Source organism: Mesoplodon densirostris, chromosome 6, assembly GCF_025265405.1.
Source record: "Mesoplodon densirostris isolate mMesDen1 chromosome 6, mMesDen1 primary haplotype, whole genome shotgun sequence".
Lineage (NCBI taxonomy): Eukaryota > Metazoa > Chordata > Mammalia > Artiodactyla > Ziphiidae > Mesoplodon > Mesoplodon densirostris.
In genome coordinates, this window is record NC_082666.1 from 7966174 (window position 1) to 7979142 (window position 12969).

The following is a 12969-nucleotide window of genomic DNA, read 5'->3' on the forward strand; positions in this document are numbered from 1 at the left end:
AGGCCCGGCCCCCAGTCCCGGAGGCCTCTCCGCCACTGCCAGCCGCGTACTTCCCACTCACGCCGCGCAGGCCGCGCTCGTAAGCCCCGCCACCGCCGTTCAGCCCCGCCCCCAGCGCCCCTGTCTCCTCCCCGTCGCGGCAAACCCCGCCCCTGCCGCCGGCAGCGACCACCCTTTCAGTTTCTAGCCTCCAGAAGCTGCGGAGACGGCGCTGCTGTTTTCCGGCTTCCTGCCCGGCTCGTCCGGCCCGCGGGTCATGGAGCTCGGAGCTGCGGATCGGGAGCAGCCGGCGCGTCCCAACCTGCCCTCCAGGTTAGCGCCCGGCCGGGTGAGGGGGTGGTGGAATCTGGCAGTGGGGTGGAAATCCCTCGTGCTGTCCCGCCCCAGGCCTCTCCATTAGTGAGGTAGGAGAGATGGGATGGGCGTCGAGGCTCCAGGCTCCTGCTTCTGTCCGACCCAGAGTCGAGGGCTGACCTTGAGCCGAGGGCTCCTCTCGTCTGCCTCTCCTTCCCCATCTGTGCAATGGGGACTGGGTTGGCTGGAGGTTTCCCAAGGGTCACTGATTCCAGCTCCTTTAGGAGGGGGACAGTGCTTCCCCGCGTTTGGCGACTTTAAGGCGTTTGATTCCCAGAAGCCATCTGCCCTGATCCCGGCCTGTACCCTCCCCTGCCTCAGTTTCCCTGGGCAGTTTCCTCAGAGGCCTGGGACCCAGCTCTGAGTGTCTGGGTCTTGGCAGGTCCCTGGCTCCCATCCCTTCCCAGCCTGATCCCCGGAGACAGCAGCCACCCGGCTGCTGAGCGGCAGTGACAGCATGAAGGCTCCGGTAAGTGGCGGAAGTCGGAAGGCTCACCGGGGACTTGGAGGTGGCTTCTGGCACAGCAGCCTCAGTAGCCTTTCCCACCCCAGGGCTGACTGTCACTTCCGACTCCACTGCCCCTGAGCTGAGGAGAAGGCCAGACTGGCCTCAAAGGCCAGCCCTGATCTGGCAGGCTGTGTGGCCCCAGGCAAGTGGCATTCCATCTCTGGTTTCAGGGCCTTGCCCCTCTTCCTTGTAGAATGGAGATAATAGTACTACCTCCTGTGAGCATCCAAGGTCAGCCAGGTGAGGCATCTGTCTACCTGGGACTGGGATATGTTGGGAAAGTTCAGTTTAGCTGCTCTTGATTTTATTCAGGAGCCCCTGGTGAGAGCCTTGGATGTTGTGGGAAGTCAGCCACGGCTGCCTGAATCAAGGTCTCTGGGTCCCTTGTGAGCAGGGGACCAGGTGCCAGGCACAGCCTGAGGCCTCAGGGGCTGAACCCCCTCCTCCGCACAGCTGGCCACACAGAGATTTATTTTTAGAAGCTGAAGTGGCTTGTGGGCAGAATAGCAAAGGCCTCTGGCAGGATATGCCTGGGGGAGCTGGGGGGCTGCTTTTTCACCTCTGGTTTTCACAGAGCCCCAGCCAGCCGCTCAGTGGTTTCTGAGGGGCGGCAGAGGGACCTGTGCCTTGGGTAGGCTGGGAGAAAGTTAGCACCCAGAGAGACACAGGTGGTGACCAAGGTGGCCCCAGCACACAATGGCAGGCCCGGGTTGTGTCCCCCACTAGGCGACCCCGCCTGGAAGGCTTGGTGGGGGGTACTCATTAAGTCTGCCCACCGGGCAGTGGGCCAGGAGGGCTTCCTGGTTCAGATGGCCTTTGGCACGTGGTTTCTGGAGGCGGGAGCCTCTGGGCTGCAGCTTTCAGTTATTGAAACCATTCGTTGAATGATGCTCCCCTCACATCCCTTTCTACCATCCCTTTACTCACCCGGTCTGCTGACCCAAATCGCGATCATCAGCTAGGGGGATGGCCACTGAGTCAGCTGGGGGAGGGGATGGGCTATGGGCATGCAGGCAGCCTCATCCCAGGGTCTGAAGGGAGCTGGTTGCCCTTCTGATGGGCCACTCTCCTGTCCTCATGTGCACAGCACTTCATGGTAGTGCTTTGGCCACTGTCCTCACAGTAAGTTCACGCTGCGGGCATTATCTATTTCAAAGAGGAAACAGGCCCAGAGAGGTGGAGAGTTATACCCAAGGCTGCACAGTACACCTCAGCTTCTGGTTAAGAGCACGGTTTCTGGTTTTGAGGCCCCACCCTGCTACTTTCTTCCTGTGTGGCCTTGAGCTACGCATTTCACCCCAAGTTGGTTCCCTTATCTAGAATATAGGAATAATAATAGGGCTCACCTCAGGGTCATGTGCTCTGAGCCTGGCAGCCCAGAGGAAGGCCTGGTTAACAGAGATGGTGGCCTCTGCTGATGTTCTGGGAACTACTGAGCTGGGGTTTGGACCCCTGAGGCTGGGGTACAGCACCCCTGCAGAAGCTTCTAGGAGTCCCAGCGACCCCCACTCCCACCCCATGACAACTGTCTCCCCCAGGGTCGGCTCCTACTCATCATCCTGTGCTCCTTGGGCTTCTCCGCTGTCTACATCCTGCTGTGCTGCTGGGCCTGCCTGCCCTTCTGCCTGGCCTCCTGCCTGGACTCGCACCTCTCTATCAACTCCAGGCCCACTGTGCCAGGGCCCCAGCACTTCAGTGGCTACAGCAGTGTGCCAGATGGCAAGGTGAGTTGGCTGGGCAACATGTGGGGGGCAGGCCCGACCGAGGCTACCAGGGTGCCCCCAGCTCTCTGGGGTTGTGAGAAATGGGCTCATGTCAGGCCAGCCTGGACCCTGGGTTTGGCTCCTGCTCACAAGCTGACCTGTCACTTTACCTCTCTGAGCCTCAAGTTCTAAGAGGAAGTGTCTTTTTTTTTTTTTTTTTGGCCGCACCACGCAGCTTACAGGATCTTAGTTCCCCGACCAGGGATTGAACGTGGGCCATGGCAGTGAACGTGCCGAGTTCTAACCATTGGACCATCAGGGAATTCCCAAATGTCTTTTTTTTTTAATTCAACAAATAATTGCCTGGCTGCTCTCAGCTGGGTGCTGGGGATAAAAAAAGGTGAGTCAGACAGGGTGGCCACCTGGAACTCCCAGTCCAGCGAGGGGAGCCAGACATCATCACATCACGGTGATGCGTGCATCTTTAGATTTACCTGTCTATGCACAATCCGTTTGTTCAGCAAGTGTGTATTTGGTGCCTTGCTGATTGCTGCTGGGGATACAGATGACACAGATAAAAGTCATATCAGCCCCAGAGCTCTCCCTCTGGGGGAGACAGGGACAGTGGGGCCCAGGGGTGACAAGGCAGCTGAGGCCCCTGCCCCACGGCACACACCTCCCCATGCTTGCTCTGCTGGGCGAGGTTTGGAGCACTTTACCCCCTTCACCCTGATTTCAACGGCCCCATCTGGTATGTTTCTCAAAGGCATCCCCCAATGACACCTGGTGCAGGAAGCTCCCAGGAGTTTGACAGCTCTCTGAACGTTGGTCAGAGGGAGGTGTGCTCAGGGACCCTGGCTTGGAGGAGACCTAGTTCAGGCCTTCAACCCTCTGAGTCACAGTTGCCTTATCTGTAAAAGGCTGTCATTACCGTTCCTATCTCGGTAGGGTTGCTGTGCAGGTCCAACTGGATGATTCATGGACAGTGTTTAGAACGGGTGCTGTGTAAATCTTTGATCAGGATGCAAAAACAGCTGGGGTCGGGGGGGGGACAAACTCAAGTGCCATACAGGTTTGGCCAGGTGGGACAAATGGCGAGGTGGGCTGGGTGGACGCTGTCCCAGCTCCATGGTCATGGCCAATGTTCATTTCAGATGCTCAGAGCTCATGGTGACGTGGGCCCAGGGTGGCCAGATGCTCTGAATTTTGTTGTTGTTGTTGTTTGTTTGTTTTTTATTTATTTTTGGCTGCGTTGGGTCATTGTTGCTGCGCACGGGCTTTCTCTAGTTGCGGCGAGTGGGGTCTACTCTTCGTTGCGGTGTGTGGGCTTCTCATTGCAGTGGCTTCTCTTGTTGCGGAGCACGGGCTCTAGCCGGGGGGGCTTCAGTAGTTGCAGCACGTGGGTTCTGTAGTTGTGGCTTGCGGGCCCTAGAGTGCAGGCTCAGTCGTTGTGGCACACGGGCTTAGTTGCTCCATGGCACGTGGGATCTTCCCAGACCAGGGATTGAACCTGTGTCTCCTGCATTGGCAGGTGGATTCATAACCACTGCACCACCAGGCAAGTCCCCCAAGTTTGTTAACAGAGCACAAAATCTAAGTTTGGAATGTCAAAAGGGCTGATTTTTATAAATTAAGTATTAATTGTCTTAAAGACCCTGTGTAGGACAAGCAGAACACCTCCTGGGGCTGATGGTGACCTTGGATCTGACCAGACCCCAGTTGTCAGGTCAGGCTCAAACTGAAGGCAGAATAAGGAAATCTTGTTGTTTATCGCTGGGACGTGGAAACTGGGGCTACGAGTTCTTAAATCAACATTATGTCAGACATAAAATGTCCCTGAGTGGGCTACAACGCTGTGTCTTTTATTGACTAGAATTAATGTTCCCATATCCTTTACACGCCTCCATAAACCTGTGTTCCCCCAGGAGGGAATGGAGGCCTGGAGTAGGCAGCAAGTCCTTTTCTGGGAGCCCTGACCCCTGACACCCAGTGAATATTTGCAGGCTTGTTGGCTCAGCTTCCGCCTCTTGGGGGATAATGAGGTGAGGGTTGGACCCTTACTGTGCCCTTGGTCTGTGCTGATCACTCTCCAGGCATTTTTAATTGAATCCTTCCTTACAACCTGGTCAAGTAGATGCTATTTTCATCACCATTTTACAGATGAGGGAATTGAGGCTCAGAGAGGCAAAGTGACTTGCCTAAGCCCACAGCTAGGAAGGGCAGAGCCAGGAGTGAGGCTCAGAACCAGAGGTTCCCAGTGTTGTCGTGGGCACTAAAGACTGCTTTTACTTATAAACTGGGACAATGAGAATGGGACTGGGGCAGAGGAGGGAGTGACCTAAGCGTGATTCCTAAGAGCTGAGGTTCATATTTACCTAACAAACACATACGTGACACCCAGTCTGTGCCAGGCACTGCTCTGAGTGCTTTATAAATATTTGCTTATGTAACCCTAATGAGGAAATGCAATGTAGGGCCTCTTAGGGCCTCAGCAATAGAGACCAGGGTCAGGAATGTGGCTGATGAGGAAGCACGAAGGTTCCCTGAACACAGAATCTTAGCTCTGCCACTTGTCATCGGTCTGACCTTGAGAAGGTCACTCCAGCTGCCCAGCCTCGGTTTCCTCATCTGCAAAATGGGTTGATAAAGAGACTTACATCCCTTTACTGATACAGATGTCAAGTGTGGTCAGGGGGTGTTCCTGGGTGGAGGAGCAGGCAGGTGGAAGCAGTGTGCCCAGGACTTTCTTTCTTTCTTTTTTTTTTTTTAAAGAATTGTTTTAGTTTCCATTCTTTTTTTATAGAAATTGATTTTATTTTATTTATTTTTGGCTGTGTGGGGTCTTCATTGCTTCGAGCAGGCTTTCTCTAGTTGCAGTGAGCGGGGGCTGCTCTTTGTTGCGGTGCACGGGCTTCTCATTGCGGTGGCTTCTCTTGTTGCGGTGCACGGGCTCTCGGTGCGTGGGCTTCGGTAGTTGTGGCTCACGGGCTCCAGAGCGCAGGCTCAGCCGTTGTGGCACACGGGCTTAGTTGCTCCACGGCACGTGGGATCTTCCCGGACCAGGGCTCGAACCTGTGTCCCCTGCATTGGCAGGCAGATTCTTCACCACTGAGCCACCAGGGAAGCCCCCCAGGACTTTCTTTCTCTCTACCTCCCCCTGCAGCCGCTGGTCCGAGAGCCGTGCCGCAGCTGTGCCGTGGTGTCCAGCTCGGGCCAGATGCTGGGCTCGGGCCTGGGTGCCAAGATCGACGGTGCGGAGTGTGTGCTGCGCATGAACCAGGCGCCCACCGTGGGCTTCGAGGCGGACGTGGGCCGGCGCAGCACCCTGCGGGTCGTCTCCCACACGAGCGTGCCTCTGCTGCTGCAGAACTACTCCCACTACTTCCAGCAGGCCCGCGACACCGTCTACGTGGTGTGGGGCCAGGGGAGACACATGGACCGGGCGCTGGGCGGCCGCACCTACCGCCTGCTGCTGCAGCTCACCAGCACGTACCCGGGCCTGCAGGTGTACACCTTCACCGAGCGCATGATGGCCTACTGCGACCAGGTCTTCCAGGACGAGACGGGCAAGAACCGGTGAGCCAGGGGCCTGCCTGCTGGGGTCTCCCTGGCGGCTGGGGGCCTGCCTTCTCCAGCAGCCTCTGGTCCATCGAGGGTCTGCTCTGTCAGGCGCTGGGGCTCAGCAGTGGTACAGGCGGAGGCGGTCCTGCCCTCTGATGGGGGCTGGGAATCAGAGGGCTGTCATTCATCGAGTTATCTTAGCGATGAGGAATTCCAAAGGGTGGTGAGGTGCGTTCGGCCTCGCCAGCCCGCGTTGTGGGGTGACTGGTGTGGGCCCGCGTCAGGGAGCTCTTCTCTCTGGAGGGGATGCTCTGAGACCTGAACTGGTCTCTGACGTCCCTTCCCGATAAGGAAAGCAACAGTGACAGTTCTAACAGCCTTTTTCATGCACCAGGCGCTGCCCTCAAGATCTCATTCTACCACACGCCTAAAAGAGTGCCCCGACTCCTGTGGCCCCCACCTCCACGCACGGGCTCCTCCCCGCCACCTCCCCAGCTCAGAAAATATGGCCGCCAGCTTCCAGTTTTTCAGACAAACACTTGGGCTTTACCCTCGACTCCCCTTGTTTCATCACCCGCCACGTACAATGGGCTCTCGAATCTCCTCCCGTGCCCACGGGTGCCACCTTGACCTAAGCCACCATCCCCTCCTGCCCTCGCAGCACCCCCTGCAGTCTGAGCTCCAACTGCCCCAGGGAATTCATCCCATCAGTCACCTGCCCTCACCCTACAGCAGCTTCGCATCATGAGGAGAGTAAAGTCCACACTCCCACCTCCTCCCTCCCCTGGCCTACAAGCCCCACGTGATTTGGCCCCTGCCTGCTTCTGTGACCTCATCCTCCTTCGCTTACCCTGTTCCGGCCACCCGGGCCATCTGGGCCTCCTCAGACATCCACGCTGCAGTCCCGTGCACGTGCCGTTCCTTCCCCCAGGTCTTCCCACAAATGACTGTTTGCTTCCAGATGTGGATGGAGTGTCACGTTGACCCCAAATGAAGGAGCATCTGCCACCTGACATCCTTCATCCCATTCTTTTGTTTCTTGTCTTCCCAGCAGTTCTCTCCCAGCTGCCCCCTCCCTTGAGAATGTTAGCAGTGGGCGGGGCCGGTTCAGGCCAGCACAGGGCTTGGGAGGTGTTCAGTTTGAGTGACTGAATCACCCCACAACCCCTCGGTCGAGGTGGAGGTGAGTGGCCCTCGGCTGGGAGAGTGACCAGTGCTGGTGCTTGACTCCAGACGACCCTCTTCCCCATCCCCAAGCTTGGTCCCTTAGCTGTGGACAGGATGTGATCAGGGCTGCTGCACCACCACTGGGAGAGGGGTGGTTTGCTCAAGTCCTCTGTGGGTGGGAAGAGTTGAACGGACCCGGCTTTGCACCCCACCCCCACCTGTTGCCCACTGCTGGCCTTGGGCTGGGGCTGCCCCGTCCTCAGGCACCCCCAGAGCCCCCCTGTGGGCGTCAAGGTGAGAGGCCCTCGGCTGGGAGGGGAACCAGTGCTGTGCCTTGAGAGAGCTGAGGCTGGGGCCACCTTGCTGCCAGTTGAGTTGGGGCTTGCGGCTGGCTGACTGCTTCCCTCTCTCTGCCAGGAGGCAGTCAGGCTCCTTTCTCAGCACCGGCTGGTTCACCATGATTCTCGCCCTGGAGCTGTGTGAGGAGATCGTGGTCTATGGAATGGTCAGCGACAGCTACTGCAGGTCAAGCCAGCCAGGCGCCGGGCGGGAGGGCACCATGCGTGGGCCCTGTCCATGCTGGAGGGTGCGTGGGCTTCCCAATGGGTGGCCGAGGCACAGGGTGGGAAGGGGCCCGGCCTCTGGAACGGGCTGGATACCAGCCTCCGCTCTGCCTGTGTGGCCTTTGGGCCTGGCCGCCACCTCCCAGAGCCTCTAATTTCTCATGTCCAAGAGAGAAAATAATCACACGTTCCTCAGAAGGTTATGGAAAGGTTTAGAGAGAGAATAATCTACCAAAGTGCCTACCACGACATCAGGGCTGATGGTGCCAGTGATCTATGACACCTAAGTTCTGACTTGTGATATTATATATCTCAGCGTTATCATAACTAACATAACTAACTGAACTGAAAGGGTCCCACGTCTTCACCCTCTGTTCTTTTTGGAACTTCTTTGCTGAGCACGTGGGTGACATGGTAGTAGCCCGTGTGCCCTCTGCCGTGGCACCTGGCCAGACAGCCAGTGAGTAGCTGGGTGTGCAGGGCTGGCAGCTCCATGCTGCGGGGAATGAGGGCTCCCTCACCAAGAGCCCAGCACCAGGCGCTTTGCATAGGTTGACCTGTGGTTTCAGCCGAGAAGATAGATAATCACCATCCCCATTTTACAGATGGGTTATTGAAGCTCACGGCGTACGACTTTGGCCTAGAGTCAGCCAGCTTGCAAGAGGCAGAGCCAGGGCTTGAACCCTGGCCTTTGGGATCCTCAGGGGCTGCCCTGTCCCTCCTTGGTTCTGGCCTCCCCTGGGACCAAGCATGGGGCTCTGTGGCCTGTAGTACCTGGCGAGGGTGGTGTCCGGCAGGTGGCAGGGTCTGGCGGGAGGCGGGCGAGTTCTGGTGCCTCACGCTCGTCCCTGTTCCCCGCCCGCAGGGAGGAGAGCCACCCCTCGGTGCCTTACCACTACTTCGAGAAGGGCCGGCTGGACGAGTGTCAGATGTACCTGGCACACGAGCGGGCACCCCGCAGCGCTCACCGCTTCATCACTGAGAAGGCTGTGTTCTCCCGCTGGGCCAAGAAGAGGCCCATCGTGTTCGCCCACCCGTCCTGGAGGACCCAGTAGCCCCATCGCCCAGCCAGCCACAAGGCCTTCACCAGGCCTCTGTTCCGACCACACTCCACCAAAGACATTTAATTTATGGGTCCTGCCTCCTGTCATGTGCTGAGCAGACCGCAGTTCCCTTCCTGCCCTACCCTGGGGACACTTGGGGCCATCTCAGGCCTCTAGACTTATGGGGAGAAGACGAGGGTCGTGGTGACCTTTGCACCCTCCTCCCTACCCCTGCTCACTGAGTAATCTGAGTCGGGTTCGTCCCACCTCTGAGTCTGTCCGGTGGCCTTTGCTCCCGGGGCTGGCGGCCCTGCATTCACCAGCACCATGAATTTCAACCGAGCACCAGCCCTGGCCCTTCCTCTCTGCACTCCCTGTCCACCTGCCTTTGGTGCCACACTTCCCAGGCTTGTCGCCCTGGTCAGGGCAACCCAGAGCTTGGGGTTTGTTGGGCGAAGGGGCCTTTGAACTGTGACTGCCAGGGCCACCTCTGGAGTGTATGGGTAAACATGTTTTCTGGAAGCCTGTCCTGGCTGTTGTCATGTGTCTGGGGGTGGGGATTGGGGCTCCTCTCGCCACCACAATGCCATGACCTGTTGTCTTGAGGGCATACATACAGCCGGCTGGGCTTCTGGCCATTTAATCTGCCTGCATGTTTCTTCCCCAGGAACCTACCCACTTCCCCACCAGGTCAGGGAGTCTGACCCCATGACTGCACTTGACCTAGGGAACACCCCAGCTCAGAGGCTTCCATGGGATCCCTACCCTGTACCCAGTGGGAGGAGAGTCAGGGTGGGAAGAAATTCTTCCATATCATGTTGCCTGCCTGGTCCAGGGTCAAATTCCACTGGCCTGGCCAGTTAAATTCCCAGTTAACTCTGTGGTTGGTTACACTGCTAGAAAGCAAGGAGGAGGGCAGGCTTGGGGCTTTCCTTCTCTGAGTATCAGTTTGGTCACCTGTAAAGTGGAAAAGCACATCCACCAGTGAACAGGTAGCAAGGGTGTACAGCTGCGCTGGGGTGGGTTAGAGTTATAGCCCATTCTACAGGTGAGATGAAGCTGCTTGGCTGAGCCAGGGTGCAATCCAAGGTCTGAGAGCTGCACCTGAGTGTCTGGGCCCTGCACCAGGGGGCTGGAAAAAGCCCACGGAGGCTTCACCCCGCTCCTCCCTTCTTCCCTCCTAACTTCCCTCCTCCCTCCCTTCCTCTTCTGGAGACCAGGAGACTAACGGAGGGCCTGGACCCCAGGCTGTCAGCCGGGATGGAGCCCTAGGGTTCTAGCTTCCAGCTCTGGGGCTTGGCCACTTCATTGGCTGGTGACCTGTGCAGAAACTGCCCCGGGGCACCACGCTTAGCTCAGTGTTCTGCTGTTGCCACTTGAAATTTTTTTTTTTTTTTTTTTTAACAAGGGGCTGTGCCTTTTCATTTTGCACTGGACCTCACAAATCATGTAGCCATCTGTGCCAGGGAGTCTGGGTGACCCAGGACAGTCCCTCTCCCACCCCCAGCCTTCTCAGGAGAGACTGGAGACCTGGCACCTGGCCCACCTGCCTTTTGTGCCCTGCCTCCCCCTACCGGGTGCCAGGTGTGCCCAGAAGCCTCTGCAGGTGTGGGAGGAGAGCCCTGGGCTGTGGGGCAGGGAGCATGCCTGTGGGAGGGAGCAGGCTGGCAGCTGAGCCACAGCTGCTGGCCCGGCAGCTGGCAAGTGTTTGTGAGCAGGCGGTGGGCAGAGGTAAGGGGGGAATGTAACCTGGCAGGCAGAGGGGTTGGTGGGGGAACTTCCGGGCCCAGAGGGAGGGCTCTGGAGTCAGACCTGGCCTCATTCTGGCTGTACTTCCTGCCACGGGACCCTGGCAGGTTAGTGCCTCCCTCATGTGTAAAAGGTACTCAAGTAGTCCCTACCTCACGGGATGGTACAAACTGGGAGAGATGGCACCCGTAAAGTGCCTGTCCCCAGGGCTGGCACTTGATATGTGGGAGCCATCATTTTCAATGGGGTCACCCTTGCTCACCCAGCCCTGCCCTCCTCGGTGGTGGTGGTTGGGCAGGAAGACTTCCTACTCCCATCAGCTGTGTCTGCTCACTGCGTCATCCTCCGTCTGCAAGGCCCAGGGTCTGCTGGGTTTGCTAGGACTCCAACTCCACCCCCTCCCAGCAGGTTGCCTCCTCCTCCTGTTCCATTGCCTGGGAGAGGCTGGCCCAGCCCTTGGGGCCCAGTGCGCAGAGGCACCTTTGTCTTGGCTCTGCCTTTGGGTGGGTAGGATGTTCATTGCTGTGTTGGCCCAGATACTGTCTTTCTGGGGTGGTGACCCGGCAGGGACGATCCACCAGCTACTTCCTCCAGGCAGATGGAGATGACTGGTGACTGGATCTGGGCCTGCTGACAGCTCTCTGGACCCCTTTCTCTGCCACTGCAGTTCCTACATCTTCTGGGAGGTGAGTTGGGGGACAGGAGCCTCCTCCCAGCCCTGAGGAATGTGTCGGGGTGGGGCACCTTGGCGTGCAGCCCCTCGTTGGGCCTCTGTTTTCCTGTCACACCCAGGCTCCTTTGTCTCCTCAGCAGGCCTGCTGGGGACGCCCCCTACTTCCTCCTGAGGACAGAGGGAAGCTGGGTGAGCCTCATAGCCTGGAATCTTAAGGAGCCTCTCCTCAGAAGGAACTTCGGGCCAGGTCAGGAACTCACATTCAAACCTCATCTAGCCAGGAGAGGACAGGAACCTTGGTTCTCCTAGGTACTGGTGGGCACCCATGTCCAGCGTCACCTGGGCCAGCCTGACCACTCCAGCTTCTGTCTGAGAAGAACCAGGTACTTCCTGGTTCCAGACCCACTGTCCAGCGGCCTCTGAGGGCTTTTTCCAGTATCCCATGGAAGGGAAGAATCCTAACAGTGCAAAGATTGCTAAGGGGTGAGAAGGGGAGAGTCACACCCTGGACCGCCATCCTGGGGCAGGAGGGGCTGAAGCATAGGCCACCTCCATCAGACCATGGGGGAGCGACTCTGGGGCGGGGGACCGGCTGCCCAGCTGCAGGCAGGGTCGGGGAGCAGCGCCAGGATTGGCCGCAACCTGCCGTCCATGGCGTGCGTGTGAGGCAGGCCTAGGGCTTCCAGGGGGCAGAAAGGCTTGTGGTTATTCAGCAGACAGGTCTGCTGGAATCCCAGCTCGGGCACCTCTGTACCCTCTGTGCCTCACTTTCTCCCTCTGGAAAGTGGGAGTAACAGCAGTGCCCATAGGTTATTTTAAGGATTCAGCGAGGTATGTTTGCAAAGTGCTTATTAGCGCAGGAGAAAGCACCCGACACACATGGAGCTGTGTGGGTTTTCGAATCGTTGTTGTTGTTGTTGTTGTTGTTGTTATTGTTATTATTATTTTGGCCGTGCCGCAAGGCATGGAGGATCTTAGTTCCCCGACCAGGGATCAAACCTGTGCCCCCTGCGGTGGAAGTGCAGAGTCTTAACCACTGGACCGCCAGGGAAGTCCCCTTGTTCTTGGGGCCCAGGAAAAGGAAGCTAGCCCTAGAGCAGAGCCTCCTGGAGCAAGCCTGGCCCCAGAGTCACGGCAGGCCTGACGGGGGAGCTCCAGGTCCGGATTTGGTCCAGGAGCTGGGCTGCGGCACCCTTTTATTTCCAGAGTCTAGGTCATTGGCCTGGAGCTGGGAGAAGGGCGAGGGGTGGATTGGGTGCCTCCACCCCTCCCCTCTAACCTGCCTGTGACCTCAAGCAAGGGGCTCCCGTTCTGTTCATCAGGTGTCCTGCCTGACTGCCGGGCCTCCTGCTCCGTGGTTTTCTGTCCCGTGGCCAGCAGGGTGGGTCAGGCGCCGAGGAGGGCTGGGGTGAGGATGGGGCTGAGGCTCAGGAAGCAGATGGAGGTGGACACCAGGGAGGCAGGAAGCCTTGCATGCACCCCTGGCTGTTTGCACTCCCCCAACACTGCCTGGTGGGCGGTGCCTCCATGGCCTGGAGGCTGGACCTTGGGGGCCCCCTGACTTTTGTTTTAATTAAAAACAAAGTGGTATTAACTTCCCAAATTAGTCCAATGCAAACCACCTGGAAGTTTATGAAGCAGAAAGTGA

The 12969-nt window shown here is 58.1% G+C and overlaps 1 protein-coding gene across 3 annotated transcripts; it reads left to right on the forward strand.

The window, feature by feature from the left end:
* The first annotated feature begins 161 nt into the window (after window positions 1-161).
* Window positions 162-9426, forward strand: ST6GALNAC4 (ST6 N-acetylgalactosaminide alpha-2,6-sialyltransferase 4). 3 transcript variants are annotated; one of them, XM_060102174.1, is made up of 6 exons: window positions 225-312; window positions 737-823; window positions 2401-2586; window positions 5729-6141; window positions 7711-7879; window positions 8722-9426. In XM_060102174.1, exons 2-6 carry the CDS (start codon window positions 812-814, stop codon window positions 8836-8838), a joined length of 897 nt encoding a protein of 298 aa, XP_059958157.1. In that variant the 5' UTR covers window positions 225-312; window positions 737-811; the 3' UTR covers window positions 8839-9426. The 3 variants fall into 3 exon arrangements, with proteins under 3 accessions (XP_059958158.1, XP_059958157.1, XP_059958156.1); XM_060102173.1 differs by having other exon boundaries at window positions 7711-7818; XM_060102175.1 differs by lacking the exon at window positions 737-823 and having other exon boundaries at window positions 162-312; window positions 7711-7818.
* The last annotated feature ends 3543 nt before the right edge of the window (window positions 9427-12969 follow it).

Excerpts from the sequence above, each read along its gene's own strand:
- ST6GALNAC4 (XM_060102173.1), top strand. Across the intron at positions 2,587-5,728 it reads GCAGTGTGCCAGATGGCAAG|CCGCTGGTCCGAGAGCCGTG; the intron begins GTGAGTTGGCTG and ends CTCCCCCTGCAG. Across the intron at positions 7,819-8,721 it reads GTCAGCGACAGCTACTGCAG|GGAGGAGAGCCACCCCTCGG; the intron begins GTCAAGCCAGCC and ends CCCCGCCCGCAG.